Raw genomic sequence first — 19,322 nt, forward strand, 5'->3', positions numbered from 1 at the left:
AAGAGGGTAGATTGGATAGATCTTAAAGGATTCCAGCAAAGCAATCTTGCCAAATCCTTTGCAGCTGACCTTAAATGAACTTCAGCAGAACACAATGTGCAAGAAGATCAGGTTGTGAACCATTTTTGCCTTGTAAATAATTGAGCAGCAGGATACAGATTCATCTGCAACCCATCTATGAAATAGCTGGAATGTTTCACTTGCATTTTTCAAGCAGAAAATTAAGACCTTCTTTGAGAATTTTTTTTTGAAAGAACAGATAAAGATAATTACTGAATTAATTAATGAGCATCTATATTTTTATTGGGTATTTGTATCACTCCAGTTACAGAGTATAATTTAAAAGTAGCCAGCAATGATTTTAGAGTCATAAGGGCACAACAACATTGCCAGTTGTCTCTTTGAATGAGGAAACACATAAGATTCCAGCAAAGGACCTGGTGAATTATTGTAGTCAATAACGGTCCTCTTAAAAGTCTGTGCACTGCAGTTTTATTTCTTTTGTAGTCCTGTTGAGGAACTTTGGCTTCCGTAAAACCTAAAGAATGTTCTTCGAATAAAATCTCTTAGAAAATTTGGGTAGGAACTCCATGAGCACCATGGTTGGCAAAAATTTCCTTCATAAATTGGGAATGAAAAGAATTCAATGGATGCTTAGAATTAGATCACAGTTCCTAAGGCAGGGGTGTCAAACTGCTGGCCGGCGCCCACCCCATTGCCAGCAATGGGAAAACACATCACATCACATTGCTATAAGGCCTGGCCAGTTCTTATAGAAGTTACGAAATACAGGTTGTCCTCAACTTATAGCCACACTGGAGCCCAAGGTTTCTGTTGCTAAGTGAGACAGTTAAGTGATTTTTTTGCCCCATTTTATGTCCATTCTTGCCATAGCTGTTAAGTGAATCACTGCAGTTGTTAAGTTAGTAACCCAGTTTGTAAACGAATCTGGCTTCCCGAACGACTTTGGCTTCTCAAAAGGTTGCAAAAGGGGATCGCATGGCCTTGGGACACTGCAATAGGAGTCAGTTGCCAAGCCTTCTAATTTGAATCCCGTGACTAGGGGGAATTCTGCCACAGACATGTGGAAAACATGTCATTTTTTTTTCAGTGCCATTGTAACATCGGTCACTAGATGAGCTGGATAAGTCCCTGCAAAGGTGTGCCATCCTACCACACTGCTTTAAGCAATGCCACAAGAGTAACGCTGCCAGGCTGAATACTGCGCTCCTTTGCAGGGCTGGCTCGCAATAATATTCTGGTATGGGGCAAAAATAACGCCATTTCCAATGCTTGGATTCAAAAGTTGGTGATCTACTTAAAGGATTCCTCATTTCCAAATGTGATCAGGCAACCCCCCCCCCGCCCCCGCCCCCGGCCCACTGTCAGCCCCAAAGGTTTTGCCCTTAAAAGAGGCACTGAGGGAGAACTCTGTACGTGGCCAGAGACTCTCGACAAGTTCCCAAATGCATCCCGTGAACCCCAGCCGACAGGAATTCCTGACCCAGCCACGGCGAAAGCGCAACGCCAGCAGCTCCTCCGGCGCCCGTGCGAACCACCCTTAGCTCGTTCCCAACCGCAGCCCCGCTGGCTGGTGCTTTCCAGCGGGGCGCGGATGGGCGATCCCCAACGTCTGCCCGGCCAGGAGCAGCGGAGGAAGCGGGAAGAAACTCGGTGCATGCTCAGAGACACGCGTGTCCTTCAAGGAAGCCTCCTCCGGGGCACACACGCACGCACACACGCCTGCCTGCCTGCCTGCCTGCCTGCCTGCCTTTCGGTGTGGCAAAGCTGCGCCTCTTGCAACAGTTGCCGGGCGAGCCAGCATCCTCCTGCGGCCCGGGGTGCGCGGAGACGCGGCGGCTGGGCCGGGGGAAGCGCGGGGAGGAGCCGGCAAGGAGGAGGCGGAGGCGGAGGCGGCCCGGCGGGCCATTGCCTGCTGTCGACCTGCCCCTCCGAGCCGTCGCGTCACGCGGGGCTGGGTCTCGGAGCGCGGCGGCGGCGGCGGCGGCGGCGGCCTCCCAGCTCTCAGCCGCGGCCAGCGGGCGAAGCGAGGCGCGGGCCATGGAGCCCGGACGGGATGCTCCTCGCCTGGCCGCGCCGCTGTGATCTTCGCCCGCCCCGGCCGCCGCAGCTCGGCGGCCGAGGCGCAGCGCGGAGAGCGGCCCGCCATGGACGCGGCGTCTGCAGAGCCGCGGCCCCCGGGCGCGCTGGGACCGCTGGCGGCGCTCTGCTTGGGTGAGTCGAAGCCAGCCCTCTCCGGCGCCCAATTCGGCTCCCGGAGCTCTCGGGGTTGGGGCTGGGAGGTCGTTCGGGGTGCCCGGAGGGGAGGTAGGAGCACCCCAGGCGTGGGGCCGGCGGAGAGCAGCCCCCGGGCTGGGCAGGTGAGGGCACCTGGTTGTGGGACCCGCAGGAGGAGGAAGCCGGCCAAGCAGCCATCCGGATCCCTTGCGCGCACTTGCCCACCCGGGTCCGCTCGGTCTGGGCTCCCCGGAGCTCCTCCTGCGCCCGGAGAGCCGCAAGACGCCCCGCGGGACATCCTCGGGGACTCCTTAAGGTCACACAGTCCCTCCCCCCCCCAAAAAAAAAAAAATAACAGGAGCCCCGGAAGACCCAGTAAAGTAAAAGTGAAGGTGCAGCTTGGGAAGAAAAGCTTCCAGACGCTTTTGTGCAGCTAACTTGGATAGGATTTGCGCCGCTGGCAGGTCCCGAGTTGGAGAGCGGGGTTGTGCGTGACTGCAGCTCCGGCAAGCACGCGTGTTTTCCTCGTGCAAGGGCACTGCGGGATGAAGTGACATCAGCTTTGTTTGCTCCAGCGCAGGCGGGTGTGATTCCAGCTGCCACACCAGGGGTTGTGTTCCGCAGTCGGAGTGTGTGTGCCCTGTGGGTTTTTTAAGGTGGGGTGGGTGGGGAGATGTTTTTTTTTTTCCTTTTTTTCTTTTCTCACTCTGGAGCGTCTTGGGCTAAGTTGGTAGACAACAGTGAGGAAGGCGAGCCACGATTCCATTTTGCAACAAGTTTGGGCAGTTTCTCTTAGGGACGGCTTGATTTGTTGCTGATGACATCATAGACATTCTATCCCTGCGTCCAGGACATTTTTTTTTAAAAAAGAGAGAACTTTTATTAATGTAATCCATTGAAAATTTCCAGATATGAATAATGCATAGAAAAAGCATTCTTTTTTTAAAAAAAAATGAAGAACTACATTTTAGAATAGATTTTTTTGTTAGCTCAAAGGCAGGAAAAGCACTTATAAAGCCATTATGAGATAATAATGCAACTATAAAGTCGGTTACAAGCTTACCTGGAAAGCCCATTTAGTTCACTAGGGCTTATTTCTAAACAGATGTAGCAATCTGGACGGTAAGGCAAACATTAAGTTGTGACTGTGGCAGGATAGAAAGGGAATCTAATTGAATGATTTCTTGGGCCAGGAAGTCAAGTAGTCTGCAAAATTTCACAGCAGAAGCCAGAACATAGAAATAACTTTCCGGTCCTTACAATTATGACTCTTTGTGCTGGTAATGACCTATAAAGCCCTAAATGGCTTGGGTCCGGACTATCTAAGGGAACACCTGCTGCCGGCATCATCTTCCCATCGTCCTGTGCGCCCCCACATGGTGGGCCTTCTCAGGGTACCGCCGGTTAATGAATGCCGGCGGGTTATTCCCAGGGGAAGGGCGTTCTCTGTGGGTGCGCCTGCCCTATGGAACCAACTACCCATGGAACTTAGGACTGCCCCCGACCTTCGCTCATTTACCTGGGACCTGAAAACTTGGCTCTTTGATCTGTTTGGTCCAGACTGTGGGGTTGTTAATTTAACTGGGTTTTAGATTTACTCTTGGGGCTTGAATTTAATTTAATTGTTTTAATTGTTTTTAATTTTTTGTATTTCATGGTTTTAACTGCCCTGTAAACCGCCCTGAGTCCTACGGGAATAGGGCGGTATACAAATTCAATAAAATAAATAAATAAACCTGTTCTTTGGCATCCTTGGAATCTTTAATGTCTCTGCTAAAATTTAAAAATCCTGGAACCCGTAACCAGGAATGCATCTTGCTATCGAGATATATTTATTATACACAATAGTCTATTTGGTCTGATACTGATTCCAGAAAAGCTGCAATGTTATCTTCACGGGCTTTATGGCAGAGTTGTCTGAACATTTAACGAGGTTAATTCGTACCTGCTCATCTTTAGAGGATATAAGCGATGCACTGCGGATACTAATTATTTCAGCAATATCCATCGTGGATAGCGGTTGAGTAATATCAGGATATGATGTCCTTCACGATATTTGTTGCTTTATTCTCTGCACAGTTTCCTGTGTGCTCCACTTCCTGTCTTCTCTCCTGCCAATTGCAAGAACACTTCTTTTTCCAGGAGTTTTGATAGAGAGACATTATAGAGAAAAATAGAGATAGTCTGCATAGCGTTAGCAACCTCAGATTTTGATTTATTATTAGTTATCAACGATGCACTTAAGAGAAGGCTTTTTTTTTTTACTAAATACTTCCTTTAAGATGAAGATGCATTATTTATTTATTTTATTTATTTTATTAAACTTATATACCGCCCTTCTCTCCCGTAGGACTCAGGGCGGTTCACAAGGTTTTTTAAAACAATGCAACAAGTTACAGAAATTAAAAACAATTAAAATAATCACACTAACCTTGAAATATAACCCAATTACAATTAAAAATACAATTAAAACCCCAGTTAATACTCTCAGTCTAGGCCAGAAAGCTCGAAGAGCCAGGTCTTCAGGTCCCGGCGGAATGAGCGAAATCTATAGCAAAATCTATAGATTTACTTCTTGGTAAGTGTGAGTAATGGGACGCGGTGGCTCAGTGGGTTAGGACACTGAGCTTGTCAATCAGAAGGTCGGCAGTTTGGCGGGTCGAATCCCAAGTGCCGCGTAACAGAGTGAGCGCCTGTTACACGTCCCAGCTTCTGCCAACCTAGCAGTTCGAAAGCACGTAAAAATGCAAGTAGAAAAATAGGGACCACTACGGTGGGAAGGTAACAGCGTTCCGTGCGCCTTTGGCGTCTAGTCATGCCGGCCACATGACCACGGAGACGTCCTCGGACAAGCGCTGGCTCTTCGGCTTTGAAACGGAGATGAGCACCGGCCCCTAGAGTCGGAAACGACTAGCACGCATGTGCGGGGGAACCTTTACCTTGACCTTTTTTTAAGTGTGAGTAAGAAGAGTTAATTTGACTGACAGACTTCTTTGTAAGTTTCTCCTTTTCTCTGTGGGTGAACAGCTCCCAAATATAGTGTTGATTTTCAGGTCCTTGATGCTGTCTTGAGTTTAGTGGTTTTCTTGCAGTCATTTCATTACCAAGCTAGGTAATATCGTAGGTGTTGATTATCTTGTGGGCAGACAAATGGAAAGCCTAAAAAACATTTAGAAATGAGCCTTGCCATTTATGCTTAATTTAGGGCAGTGGCCCACAAATATTTTGGTGAATAGTTGTTATCTATCGGCATTTGCTGTTATTAGGCATTTAAAAATATTCATGGATTTGGCTTTGTGGATTTCCTGAAAGAGTTACAGGGATCCCCAGTTGTAGTAGGACAGGCATGTCAAACTTGTGTCGTCACGTGACGTCGCACAACGTATCGGGATGGTTTTGCCATTGCTGGCAATGGGGTGGGTGCGGCTTCTGCGTGATGCGTGCAGCCTGCGGGCTGGCAGTTTGACACCCCTGTTGTAGAAGGACAGGCTGAGCCTGGAGGGCGGAGTCAAGTGTGTAATCAGCCTAGATCTTTAAGCACTCACTAAGTCCAACCCTCTTGAATTCCACTGAATCTTATCTAGCCCCAATTTAGTGCTGCCCATTACTTGACTAGATTCTTATGTCTGTGCGTAGTAATAAATCAGCTTACCGGTAATTGGAACTTAACATGTAGTCCTGATTCTTCGCCCCTGACACCAGTCCATACTTTGAAAGCCACTAATCTAGGATAGGATCCCAACGGAACTCATTGATACTGGATGCAGTTTGTTGCCTGGAGCTGGAAGAAATTGAAAGTGAGGTGGGGTGAGAATGTATAAATGTACAGATTTCTGGTTTTAGTGGATAAACAATGGGTGAAAAAAGGGGGGGCTGTAAGCAGCTGCCTCCCCTCCTCCTTTCCCCAGCTCTGTTTTTTTGCTTCCTGCCATCAAAAGGAATGCTATTCTATAAATAGAAATAACAAAAAGCCAGAGTCTTCGGGAATAGTGTGATGTGTTTTTAATGAAAGGTGGCGCTGCTCTAGGCTGTTGCACCGTGGCTGGATTTTAAAGGCCCTTTCAGGTCACATCAAACATTCTGCAGAGCTCTAAGGGGTCTGCTTGGTTTTTGCTGGGCCTGCTCAGTGGAGCAGACTAGTTGTAGAATCTTCAGGGAGATCTGGTTAAACAGCCTGTCTAGGTCTCGGGAGTCCAGAGGGAGGGCACACGAGGTCATGTGCATGTAGAGTGGGGTGTTTTAAGAAAGTGTTTTTGCTTGGCCAGTGGGAATAAGGTTCCTGCTGACATCTGGAATCCTCCAGCCTGTTGTCATTGCAAAGGTTTTTTCTCCCAAATCCTGGGCTAGCCCAATTAGAAGCCCCCTCCTCTGGATGTGAGATAACAATAACAGAACAATAACAGAATAACAGACTTGGAAGGGACCTTGGAGGTCTTCTAGTCCAGCCCCCTGCTCCATCAGGATACCCTATACCAGGGGTAGGCAACCCCAGCTTTACCGTGTTTATTTCAGTTTATTTCTTCCCCCAAATTCTAAATATTCTTACAAGTGGCAATCTTTTCAACATTTAGCTGTATTTACATTGGTGGATTTAATTCTAATTTTTCCATATAAACCCTTCCAAAACCTCCTGGATGGTAAAGAAAAACTAGAATAACCTCTTGTATAATTTCAGTTACATGGCAAATCTATTTTTATAAAACGGGCGGGGGAATAATGGACTTAGGAGACTTATATTTATAAATTGAGAGTTGTGCAGAATTCATCTTAGCAAAACCCATTCCTCTTTTCTTTTAAGTCTAAGTGAGCAAATGTGGATTTTGGACACAACTATCTTATAAGCTTCTCCTCCCCAGTCCCCATGACCTACTACAACCATACAAATGCAGGAGGTCCTTGACTTACAACACTTTGTTTAGTGACCCATTCAAAGTTGCAACAGCACTGGAAAATGTAACTTACGACCGTTTTTCACAGTCACGACTTTTGCAGCATCCCCATGGTCATGTGATCAAAATTCAGATGCTGGGCAACTGGTTTATATTTATGACGGTCGCCGTGTCCCAAGGTCACAGGATCCCCTTTTGCGACGTTCTGTCAAGCCTTGGTGGAGCAGTGGGCTAATGCCTCCTTAAGTAACACCAGCTGCCTGCAATTAGTGCAGGTTCGAGTCCCACCAGGCTCAAGGTTGACTCAGCCTTCCATCCTTCCCAGGTAGGTAAAATGAGGACCCAGATTGTTGGGGGCAATAAGCTGACTTTGTAATAATGCCGCTTGGGTGTGTGTGTGTGTGTGTGAAAGCCCTAATAAGCAGGCATATACATAGAATGAAGGCTACTGCTAAACTTGTAAGCCGCCCTGAGTCTTCGGAGAAGGGCGGGATATAAATGGGATTAAAAAAAAAAATATTTCTTAATCGATAAGTGAGAAAGTAGAAAGAGAAAAGTAAAGAAAAGAGAGAGACAAAAAAGAAGAAAAAAAAGAAAAAGAAGGAAAAAAAGGGAAACACAAGAAAGAGACAAGAGCACTGAGATACAAAAAATAGCATATAACTTAAAATATGCATCCTTCCAAATTTAATGTATATTCATTCCCTCAATTTCATTATTCTTTTTGACCATAGCTAAGAATGTATTTAATCTACAGTATTTAAACTTTAAGCATTCCATTCAATAGTTCTAATCATCTAATCCTTTAACTCTCATGCAAAACACATTTTATATGTTTTTGATCAATATCTTACTGTAAATGCCATCACCGTAATGTCTAATTCATGTTTTTTTGGATTTTCAAAACAGTGAATCTCTTCCTGACCGGGAAAATTGAGAGTGCGGTCCCTTCCTTGGGTAAGATAAATTTCCTTTTAATTACAATTTAAGTTTCATAGTCTCCTTGCTGACTCATAAACCATTCCCGGATAAGTGTCCTGTTAAGAAAAAAATGGTCCCTTTCAGAATATGTGCAAATAGGGTGATGCTTTTAATATCGCATAAAAGCATGGATCAAAAAATAATGCTGAGATGTTCTCTCTCTGACTTCCTTAACAATTCACTCATCAGATGCTCAATAGCATCTCCTTACTCTGTCTGGGGTCCAGAAACAACATCAGGGCAACAGAGTTTAGAACTTCCCCGCCTCTAAAACTAATTTTGGAAAGTAAAATGTGTGTCAGTTTAGAAGAAGATGGGGAAAAAAAAATCAATCACTTCTCAGGACCAGCTGATCTTTTTTTTTAATGTACTTAGCTTTGCTTCTGAATTCTGCTTGATGATGAGGAAATCTTTTAACCAGTTTTGCATATCATGTTTATTTCTCTGGCTTGCTTTGGGCAAAATCCTTTCCTTTTGGCCGACTTACTGAGGCTATTGATGCTCTCTCCTGGAAAAAAATGCCTATCGCATTTCAGCCAGGCAAGCAAGGAGTTTAGTAAAGCAGAAGGAACAGGAATTGAACAAGGCAAGATCAACCTGGCGATATTTTACTCCGAAAGGGCAAACGCTCTGGAGGTTTAACTTTCTGTTTCTGACGATACCTTTAATAGCCGCTTGTAGTGGAAAACCAGAGCAGCACACAGAACGGCGAGGGGTCATCTATAGCCCTTCCTGGCCACTCAATTATCTTCCGGCCATGAATTGCAGCTGGTACATCCAAGGAGACCGTGGCGATGTCATAACTATTAGGTAGGTGGTGTGGTTTTATTTTTATTTTTTTAAAATGTATTTCCTTGTCGAATTTCAGGTGTAGTTGAGGTTTGCCTCTCACGGAGCTTTCTTCTACAGTGCTTTTCCTGGAGTTAAAATGTGGTTGTAGCTTCAGATGGGCTACATGATCCAAGTCAGGCTGAGTGAGAGGCAGGAACCGTGCTCACACATCGCACTAAGCTATGGTCTGCTTTAAGCATGGTTTGATTGACCCGGTTGCGGGTTACAGGTAGTCCTTGACTTAATGATCGCAACTGAGCCCAGCATTTCAGTTGCTAAGGGAGACGGTGGTTAAGTGAATTTTGCCCCATTTTACGACCTTTGCTGCCACAGGTGTGAAGTGGCTCTCTGCGGTTCTTAGGTTAGTAACACAGTTGTGAAGTGAATCTGGCTTCCCCATTGACTGCTTGTCAGAAGGGACCCAGGGACGCTGCAGCCGTCCTATGTACATGCCAGTTGCCAAGCCTCCGAATTTTGATCATGTGATCACGGGGATGCAGCAATGATCGTCAGCGTGAAAAATGGTCATAGGTCACTTTTTGCAGTGCCATTGTAACTTTCAACAGTCACTAAACGAATGGTTGTAAGTCAAGGACTACCTGTCCTGTATGGTACAAGAAGTCTTTTGCTGCTGTACCATACCCTATGCTGCAGGATTGAGGACATTCACACAAAATCCTCAGCCCTAAGCATAACTTGTGTTCATGCAACTGGCTGTACTTAAAGAAGTCAACAAAATTCTGAGTTAAGATGGGGCTGATTTCACGCAGCATCCTGAGCCACACAAAGGTACACAGCCTCTTGTAGCCCGTTTTAGTGTGTTGAGACAACCCAGCTAGTAAATAGCTTGTCCTAAGATGGCCAAAACAGTAACCCAGGATTAGATATTTTGTGTCAGGAGGTATAAAAATAAGAATGCACTTGATTAAACAAACTTATTTGTTGATAGAACTACAGACATTGTTACATAGTTGTAACAGCTCAATTCAACAGACCCCAATTTAGGTCTAGTTTCAAAGACATCCCACCAAAATAATAAACAAGTATCCAAAATAATCTGGAAGTTAATTATGTCAGCCATTTACACCACTGAGTAATAGCAATAGCAATAGCATGTAGACTTATATACCGCTTCACAGCGTGCTCTAAGCGGCTTACAGAGTCAGCATATTGCCCCCAACAATCTGGGTCCTCATTTTACTGACCTTGGAAGATGGAAGGCTGAGTCAACCTTGAGTTGGTCAGGATCGAACTGCAGGAAGTTGGCAGTCAGCAGAAATAGCCTGCAGTGCTGCATTCTAACCACTGCGCCACCATGGCAAATGATACACATCACTCATAGCAGTTTGTGCCATTTGACTTTTGGTGCCATTGACAAAATTGATCTGAGTGATGTCATGTGATGTAATGCACATTCAAGAGTCATTAATGGAGGCCCTTTCCCTCCACCTGGTTTAATGAATTAATATTTCACTCTGCCTTCATTTCCACAAACAAAACGAACCCTTGTTGGTAGCTCCTAAGCTACAGCTTATAAAAATGCCTTTGCCGATTAGTCATTGTTGCTTTCTTCGTTACAAGCTGTCACACTCCCTCTGCCTGAATCAGGTAAAAATAACAAGAATTAAATTCTTTAGCTATTAACGAAAATAAAATACAGATAGTCCTCGACTTAACGACGGTTCGCTTAAGCCCCGTTCAAAGTTACAGTGAAGCTGGAAAAAGTGCCTCGTGACGGGTCCCTCACACTTATGACAGGATGCAGGCAGGGTCCTCCCTCCGCCCCCCCCACTTGCCCCCAAACCCAACAAAATATACACATTTCTGAAGTTCTTGGGAAGGTCAGGAGGCCCAGTCCTATCCCTTCCAAAGGTCACCAATCTCTGATGGAATGCAAGATGTGAACCAGGCTGCTTTTCCTTCATTTGTATGTCTTCTTTTTTTCTCTCCATCTTTTTTGTCTTGGTAGTTTTAAGAACTTTGATGTGGAGGAGTCTCCCAAATGTTCCATAGACTGGTTGATGATGGGTCCTTCTTCCAAAGGGGAGGAATACAAAGTCTGTGGATCTTTTATCCCTCCTTCGTTCATCTCTGCCAGGGACCACATCTGGATTTTTTTTCACTCAGATCCATCGAGTTCAGGGCAGGCTCAGGGATTCCGCCTTTCTTACATCCGAGGTAAAATCTCCTCTGTTGATTTGTTCCATTTCTGGCTGTCATGTCTACATGAGAGATTAATTCCATTTCACCCTCGCAAGGCTTTCCGATTAAGAGAGGACAATGAACCGGAACAAGCTAACATGCCTTAGAGCAGACATGTCAAACATAAGGCCCAGGGCCCGGATCCGGCCCGCGAAGTGGTTTCATGCGGCCCGCGAAGCCAACCTGGAAACAGTGAGGGAACGGCCCCCACTGCCTCGGCCCTGGCCCAGAGAACCTCCTCCTGCCAGAGACCCTCAGATCTGTCCCACTCCTGCCCAGGCCCCCATAGGCACCCTTGATGCGAACCATGGAGAGCTGGCCACGCCCACCCAGTAGGCCATACACACTCTGGCCACGCCCACCCAGTAGGCCATGCCCACCCTGGCCATACCCACCCGGCCCCCAGAGGGCAACCGCAATGCTGATGTGGCCCTCAATGAAATTGAGTTTGACACCCCTGCCTTAGAGTAAACCAGAAATAAACTCACATCTCTTGGATCCACGTCCAACACAATTCTCACTCTGACCCAGTTCGCACTGCGATGTGCGGGTGTCTTGATTTTGGCTCAGCATGTTGCATGAATATAAACGGCCCTGAAGGCTTGCAGATCAGGTTTATGGCTTCCTCCATTATATGAACTCAACCCATCATTTTGGCTCAACAAATATCGACCGGCCATGGCTTAATGTGATGTGTGAACCCAGCCCTAATCCTGGCTTCTTTCGTGCCTTTTGTCAAGTCCTGTAAAACAAAGCTATAAAGTGATTTATGAGTAGAACGTCCTGCAGGTTTAAGAGATAGAACTGAGCTGTGGGGAGAATGTTTTGCATGGAGCAAGCTGGAAGTCGAAGGTTGTGCTTGCCAAGATAGGATCTCAGTCTTGTGTTATGTTGCTGTGTTTGTGAGACTGACCCTCGTTTGTCTCTTCACAAGGATGCTGCTAGTGGAGAGACCAGCAAACAATATTGGGCTATAGTTTAGTTGTGGAAGTTTTAAACAAATGAAAGAAGGCAACAGCAAACTTGTTTTGTTGGCAAGAAGCCTGCTTAGATGTGTCTGTCAAGCACTTAGTTGAGGTGAAACTTTACCTTTAATATCAGGACAGCAACAAGAGGTCACTTACACTCCATATACACTCTATAGCTTTAATCCCACTATAGGCATGAAAGTCAGCTGGGTGACTTTGGGCCAGTCACCAGGACACTGGGAATTCTAGTCATGTCTTAAGCATGAAAACCAGCTGGGTGAGTTTGGGCCAATCACCAGGAGACGGAGTTCTAGTCCTGCCTTAGGCATGAAAGCCATCTGGTTGAATTTGTGCCAATCACCAGGAGACTGGGAGTTCTAGTCCCACCTTAGGCGTGAAAGCCATCTGGTTGAGTTTGGGCCAATCACCAGGAGACTGGGAGTTCTAGTCCCGCCTTAGGCATGAAAGCCATCTGGTTGAGTTTGGGCCAATCACCAGGAGACTGTGAGTTCTAGTTCCGCCTTAGGCATGAAAGCCATCTGGTTGAGTTTGGGCCAATCACCAGGAGACGGAGTTCTAGTCCTGCCTTAGGCGTGAAAGCCCACAGGGTGGTTGTTGTGGAGAAAATAGGAAGAAGGAGTATTAAGTACGTTCTTTTTCTTGAGTTACTTACAAAGTAAAAAAAGGCAGGATAAGAATCTAATACGCAGATAAATAACTAACGCTTGCAGTAGAAGTTTCCAACTCTTCTCCTTTGCTTCGCAGGAAAGATTGGCCAAGCCAGCTGCCAATCAGATGAATTCCACTGTCTCAATGGCAAATGCATCCCCACCACTTGGAAATGCAATTCCATGGACGAATGTGGCGATAATTCTGACGAGAAAAACTGCAGCCCCCCCCCATCGGAGCCCCAGTCCAACATCTGCCCTTCGGGGACGTTCCAGTGCAACTTCGCCCATTCCACCAAGTGCTTGCTGAACGAGCTGAAATGTAACACCGTGAAGGACTGCAGCGATGGCTCCGACGAAGAGAATTGCCCCGATCTCTCCTGCGGCAAGAAGCTGAGCAATTTCTATGGGTCATTTGCATCGCCAGATTTGTTCCGCCTGGACCGGAGTCGGGCTGACCTCTGTTGCACGTGGCAGGTGGACACCCAAGATAACCGCCACGTTCTTCTGCAGCTCAGCTTACAGCTGGGCTACAAGGATTATGTGAAGGTGTACGATGGCTTAGAGGAGAAAGCGGACAATCTGATAGAGACACTCTCGTATCGGAATAATAAGCACTCGGTCAGCCTGGAGTCCTCCAAGGGGCAGATGACCATCTTGTACTACGCCTGGTCAAAAAGCACCGGCCACGGGTTCAACGCAACGTATCAGGTCAAAGGGTATTGCCTTCCATGGGAGCACCCGTGCGGGGACGACGAGGAGTGTTACTCCGATAAGCAGCACTGTGACGGGTGGTGGCATTGCGCCAACGGCAAGGACGAGGAGAACTGCCCGGCTTGTCAGAAGAACGAGTACCCCTGCGAGGGGAACAGCGGGTTGTGTTACTCCTTGCTCGACCGATGCAACAACCAGAAGAACTGCCCCAACGGGTCAGATGAGAAGAACTGTTTTGTCTGCCAGCCGGGGAACTTCCACTGCGGCACCAACCTCTGCATTTTTGAGACCTGGCGTTGTGACGGACAGGAGGATTGCCAGGATGGCAGCGATGAGCACAACTGCTTGGTGATTGTGCCCCGGAAGGTCATCACAGCTGCGCTGATCGGGAGCCTCGTCTGTGGGCTGTTGTTGGTGATCGCCTTGGGTTGCGCCTTCAAGCTCTACTCGCTGAGGAGCAGGGAATACCGGTGAGATGATGCTGTTAGGGCTGCTTTTACGGGGGAGAGGAGGAGGAGGAGGAGGAGGAGGAGGAGGCCAAATCTTGAAAAATGAAATACAGGCACTCCTCAACTTGTTTAGTGACCATTGGAAGTTACAGTGGAACTGGAAAAAGGGACGTATGACCATTTTTCACACTTACGACTGTTGGAGCATCCCCATGGTTATGTGATCAAAATTGGCAACCGGCATGTATTTATGAGGTTTGCAGTATCTTGGGCGGGTCACGTGATCATTTGTAACCTTCCCAGCCGGCTTCTGACAAGCAAAATCAGTGGGGGAAGCCAGGTTCCCTTTATGACCATGTGACCCACTTAACAACTGCAGTGATTCATTTAACAACCCTGGCAAAAAAGGGGGACATAATGGAGCTGTGAATCACTTAAGAATTTTCCTTGCTTAGCAATGGAAATTTGGGGCTCAATTTTGCTGGTGGGTTAGGGTTAGGGTTGCTCACTAAGTGATTAGTTGTAAGTCAAGGACTGCCTGTAGATGCAAAGAGGGAGGAAGTGACCACCCTGTCCACGCTGATGTTACCCGGTCAGTTTCTCTCCTCTTTCCCTCATTCCTCTTTGGATCCTGATTCCAGGGCCTTTGAAACCCAGATGACTCGCCTGGAGGCAGAGTTTGTAAGGCGTGAAGCTCCTCCTTCTTACGGGCAACTGATTGCACAAGGCCTCATTCCTCCCGTGGAAGACTTCCCTGTTTATAATGCATCACAGGTAAGGGATTCTTATAATAATAATAATAATAATAAAGTTGGAAGGGACCTTGGAGGTCATCTAGTCCAACTCTCTGCTCAGGCAAGAAACCCTATACCATTTCAGACAAATGGCTGTCCAGTCTCTTCTTACAAACTTCCAGCGTTGGAGCATTCACCGCTTCTGGAGGCAGGTTGTTCCACTGGTTAATTGTTCTAACTGTCAGGAAGTTTCTCCTTAGTTGTAGGTTACTTCTCTCCTTGACTAGTTTCCATCTGTTGCTTCTTGTCCTGCCTTCAGGTGCTTTGGAGAAGAGCTTGACTCCCTCTTCTTTGGGGCAGCCCCTGAGAGATTGGAAGGCTGCTATCCTGTCCCCCCTCGTCCTTCTCTTCATTAAACTAGACATACCCAATTCCAGCAACCGTTCCTTTTATGTTTTAGCCTCCAGTCCTCTAATCATCATTCCCTCTGGAGCCGTCTCCCCAGTCCTTGCAATGCAAGTCAAGAGTGAAATGGATATGACCTCCCTTTTCTAACAACAGAGTCATTGTTAGAAGTCTAAAAGATGCTTCTAACTTGTCCCAATGGTGCTTTTTCAGGAGGCAACTGGACTTTTTTGATTTTCCATTCTCATCCAAGAAGCTTCTTCAGCTCCGACTGGATGGTGGGGAATGGAAACATTTATACTCCATTCCCCACCATCCAGTCAGAGTTGAGAAGCTTCTTGGATGAGAAGTGAAATGTCTTCAAAGAAAAACAAGAAAGTCCAGTTGCTGCCTAAAAAAATGCCTTTGGGACAACGATGACCTGGGTGATGGAGATGCTTCTTACTTGAAACGTTTTTCCACTGTGATTCTCCTCCGAGCTACATTCTAAGTTTGGCTTGCTTGGTTTAGGACTCAGGGGTAGGCAACCTTGGCTCTTTTATGACTCGTGGACTTCCCAGAATTCCATGCTGGCTCAGGAATTCTGGGAGTTGAAGTCCACAAATCATAAAGGAGACCGTCATTCCCCACCTCTGCCTTAAAGTTTTGATGAAACTCACCAGGGGAACTATGCGGGTTATTTATCTTTTCAGGCTTCCATGCTGCAGAACATCCGAACGGCCATGAGGCGGCAAATGAGGCGCCATTCCTCAAGGCGCAGCTCTTCTCGCCAGCGTTTGGGCAGACTCTGGAACAGATTCTTTCACAGGCCTCGGGCGAGAGGAGGACAGGTTCCGCTTTTGCATCCTGCCCGTACCTCCCAGACGGTTCTGGGGGATGGGATCCTCAACTGTACAGACGGGACGCCTGCCGAGAGTCTCCCAGCTTCTCCCGAAGGGGCTTGCGGCCCACCTGGAGGGGTTTCCGAACCTGGAAACAGCCCCTTGGCCTTGGAGGCAGAAGCAGCAGAAGGCCCATCCGCTGGGGAGAGCGTGCCAAGTCCAAGGCTGGACGCTGAGGGCGAGCACAGCTGCAAGGCCGAAGAAGCCCCCGAGGGCAGACTCGCACAAGCCAGCAAGGCAGATTCAGGAAGAACATTTAGGGACCCTTTGCTGGAAAGAGTGACAGAAATTCACCAACGGGGCAGGCTGGCATGTGGCAGGACAGCTGGAGAGGGGAGACCGCCTCAGCGGGATCAGCCGCTGATGGAAGAGCCGCACCACTCAATGCCCTTAAAAAACTGGGAGTCTGGGTACCCTGAAGGCCAAGGAGCCGTCCCTTTTTGGGAGGAACGCCAGCCCAGTGGTGACCCGCGCTCATGTCACGAAGAACCTTTCGGCATTCACCCGACTTGTTGCCATTCCATGCAAGTGCCAATAGCCCCCTCCCCTCTCCCTGCCCCTGAAATCAGTCCCAGTGATGACGAGTCTTTACTGGTGTGCTAAAGGGTCATGTTGGACAGGCAGACCTTGCGTGCACCACGACCAGGCAAATAGCGCAGGCCCCATAATCCACATCCGAGCTGCAGTGACACCATGATGCACATCACCTCGCTAACTCCACCATGCGCGTGCCGCAGTAGGATACCCCCCCTCACCAACACCCCCCCTCTCCTTTGTCTCTTTCTTTACAGCATGTCTATCTTAGCAAAGATTAGCTTATAGACAGCCCAGGAGAAAGAGGGTTCATAGTCTCTCTGCTCCTCGTTCAGTGACATGATGCGCTGAGGTGGGGAGAGGATAGATACAACGGTTGTCTGCCTCTAAAAAGTAAGGACAGGAGGTAGGCTAGATCTGTTACCAAAGCAACGAGAGAAGCAGCATGGCTTGAGTCCAAAATAAGCAGGAAGTATGCAGAACCGTCTCAGACACTTTCCTAATTCTCCTGGGTATAAGAAGGTGGCGGTGGTGGTGGGGACGTCCAGCAGAATCAGACTTGCAAGGTTCCATTACTATAGCCAATAAAAAAATAGTTTTAGCGTTCCCATGGAGTTGATTCCTTGTCTGGACTACCTGATGGGTTTGACGCTGCCTGGGTGGCTTCATGTGATGTGAAAAAAGCTGTTCGGACCATTGCTTTGGTTTTGATGGGAGTACTATGGGTGGACCAGTTGTGATTTATTCAACAGGCCATGCTTAAGCCAGGGCCGAAGGTCAGCTTTTAAGTATTATAGAGCTGGAAGCTTGACAACCCCACCCTTGCCCCTCTTGGATCATTTTACTGTGTATTTGTGGCTGAAGAGCGGATAATATGCACGATGTTTACTGAGGTTGCCCTTTTGCCCCTTGGTTGCTTTGAATGCAAAGCTGGGTGTGATACCCTTGAATAAGTAAGCATATCTATAAGTAAAGAGAAGCCACACAAGGCCCACGTTGACCTGTTTCTTGCTGCCCCTGGTCCATCTAGTTCAACAGTCTGTCGTCACATTGACCAGCCAATTGACCAGGGACGTCCACTAATCTAGCAGATGGCCTTCAGAGGTAACTCCACTGCTATCAAGGCTAATAGCTATTGATCCTCAATGCTTCCATGAATTGGTCCAACCCTTTTTTGAAGCCACCCAAGCATCATCTCTTCTGACAGTAGCTGCAGTTCTTCCACTATTTTCATTATCGTTGACTTCCCAATCTGCACATCTTCTCCAGGGAAAGAAATTGCTCAGAGTGATTCTTCCTTCTGCAGGTTCACAGAAGTAAACCCAACCCGACACAGTTCCTCTGCCTTGCGAGTGTAAGTTGTGGGTGCAAATTGAAACCACTGCTACGGATTAACACCCTTCTCTAGCCTCTTTTGTTTGTACCTGTCTGTAAAATGGGTCCACCTCTGCTCCTCTAGAGGTGAGCTTTTCTACGATCTGTTCAGAAGCTGTAGGAGACATGACTGGCTGACAGGGCTAAGGCAGGGCTTGTGCTGTTATTACTGGGACTGCTTAAGGGAAAATCCCAATTATTGCCAGTTTATAATATTGGTCTACACTGGGTAAAATGTGTGATGGGAAACCGAGCCCTTGGGGCTGCACTTCTTTTATTTCTTACAAAAATAAAATAAAAATAAAGCTTCACCCACTCATCGGTTTGTTCCTTTCGTGACAACAAGTCAAGAAATTGCCAGGACTGTCAATGGTTCTGTCTGCTACCCTAAACAGAAGATTGTTTTATTAGCTGCTAGGCCACTAGAATAACAAGCCAACTTTTTGAGATAGCAGGTCGGATCATAAATCACATCTAGTAGCAATTGCAGTGTTGGGTATGATGCTTCAATTTTTTTAATTTCATCATTTTAATCTTGTATCTTGTATCCCTTTCTCTGATTTTTTGAGAAGAGGCCAATTTAAAATGTTGAGAAGGTTTAAAGCATTTCTGGTTTTGCCTTGTGAGTTCTGTGAACTGTCTTAGGAGGTTTTTCTGGTGTTCATCAGAGAAAAACTCAGCAAATGCAAGGATGCTGGTCTTTAAAGAATGGTCAAACTCTTGGTTATATAAATTGGGTTATGTTTATCCTGCAAATTTGTGCTCTCTCTCTCTCTCTCTCTTTTTCATGCACTAATGGACAGTTGTAAACTGTCAACTTTTGCCTTCCTCCCCAAGGTACAAAATTGGAGGCTTTATAGCCTGTGTACTACGTGTAAAATCCTTGGATGCCAACCCCACCCCCCCAGGGATCTTCAAAAGTAATTCTGAATTAAAAGATGGAGCAAATAACTATACAAAAGGAGAAAAGCAGTGGTGGGATTCAGCCAGTTCGCACCACTTCGGCAGAATCGGTAGCTAATTTTTGGTTGCCCTGGCCCAGAACAGACATCCGGAAGTGGCATCCACACAGAGAACCGGTTGTTCACCTATTTGAATCCCACCACGGGAGAAAAGGTTTAGTAATGTTTTTCAGGTACTGGATATATTGTACAATTTTGCATGGTGATATGGGCATATCATGCAGTGATGATGGTAATTTAAAAATTGCCAGAAGCTGGCAAAAGGACCAACTGTGTAATCCTTCTCTTCTTTAGACTAGGCATACCCAGTTCTTGCAATCATTCATTGTATGATTTAGCCTTCAGACCCCCCCCCCCTCGTCATCATTGTTGCTCTTCTCTGTGCTCTTTCTAAAGCCTCAACTTCTTTTTTTTATCGTGGTGATACAACTGGACACAGTTTTCCAAGTGTGGCCTGGTATGAAGTACTGCAGTGGTTTTCAACCTGTGGTC

At 46.9% G+C, this 19,322-nt stretch overlaps 1 protein-coding gene across 1 annotated transcript; it reads left to right on the forward strand.

Annotated features, from left to right (window-relative positions):
* Positions 1-2,001: 2,001 nt before the first annotated feature.
* On the forward strand, positions 2,002-18,230 carry LRP3 (LDL receptor related protein 3). Its single transcript, XM_081335930.1, has 7 exons — positions 2,002-2,235; positions 8,037-8,084; positions 8,780-8,918; positions 10,909-11,117; positions 12,875-13,961; positions 14,582-14,714; positions 15,772-18,230. The coding sequence occupies exons 1-7, from the start codon at positions 2,169-2,171 to the stop codon at positions 16,561-16,563; spliced, it is 2,475 nt and encodes an 824-aa protein (XP_081192056.1). The 5' UTR covers positions 2,002-2,168; the 3' UTR covers positions 16,564-18,230.
* The last annotated feature ends 1,092 nt before the right edge of the window (positions 18,231-19,322 follow it).

This window comes from Vipera berus, assembly GCF_964194415.1.
Source record: "Vipera berus genome assembly, chromosome: 10".
Taxonomy (NCBI): Eukaryota; Metazoa; Chordata; class Lepidosauria; order Squamata; family Viperidae; genus Vipera; species Vipera berus.

Bases quoted from the DNA above. Each gene is read 5' to 3' on its own strand.
- LRP3 (XM_081335930.1), top strand. From the start codon at position 2,169: ATGGACGCGGCGTCTGCAGAGCCGCGGCCCCCGGGCGCGCTGGGACCG. The intron at 2,236-8,036 runs GTGAGTCGAAGC...TTTTCAAAACAG, and splicing joins GCTGGCGGCGCTCTGCTTGG to TGAATCTCTTCCTGACCGGG. The intron at 13,962-14,581 runs GTGAGATGATGC...TCCTGATTCCAG, and splicing joins CTGAGGAGCAGGGAATACCG to GGCCTTTGAAACCCAGATGA.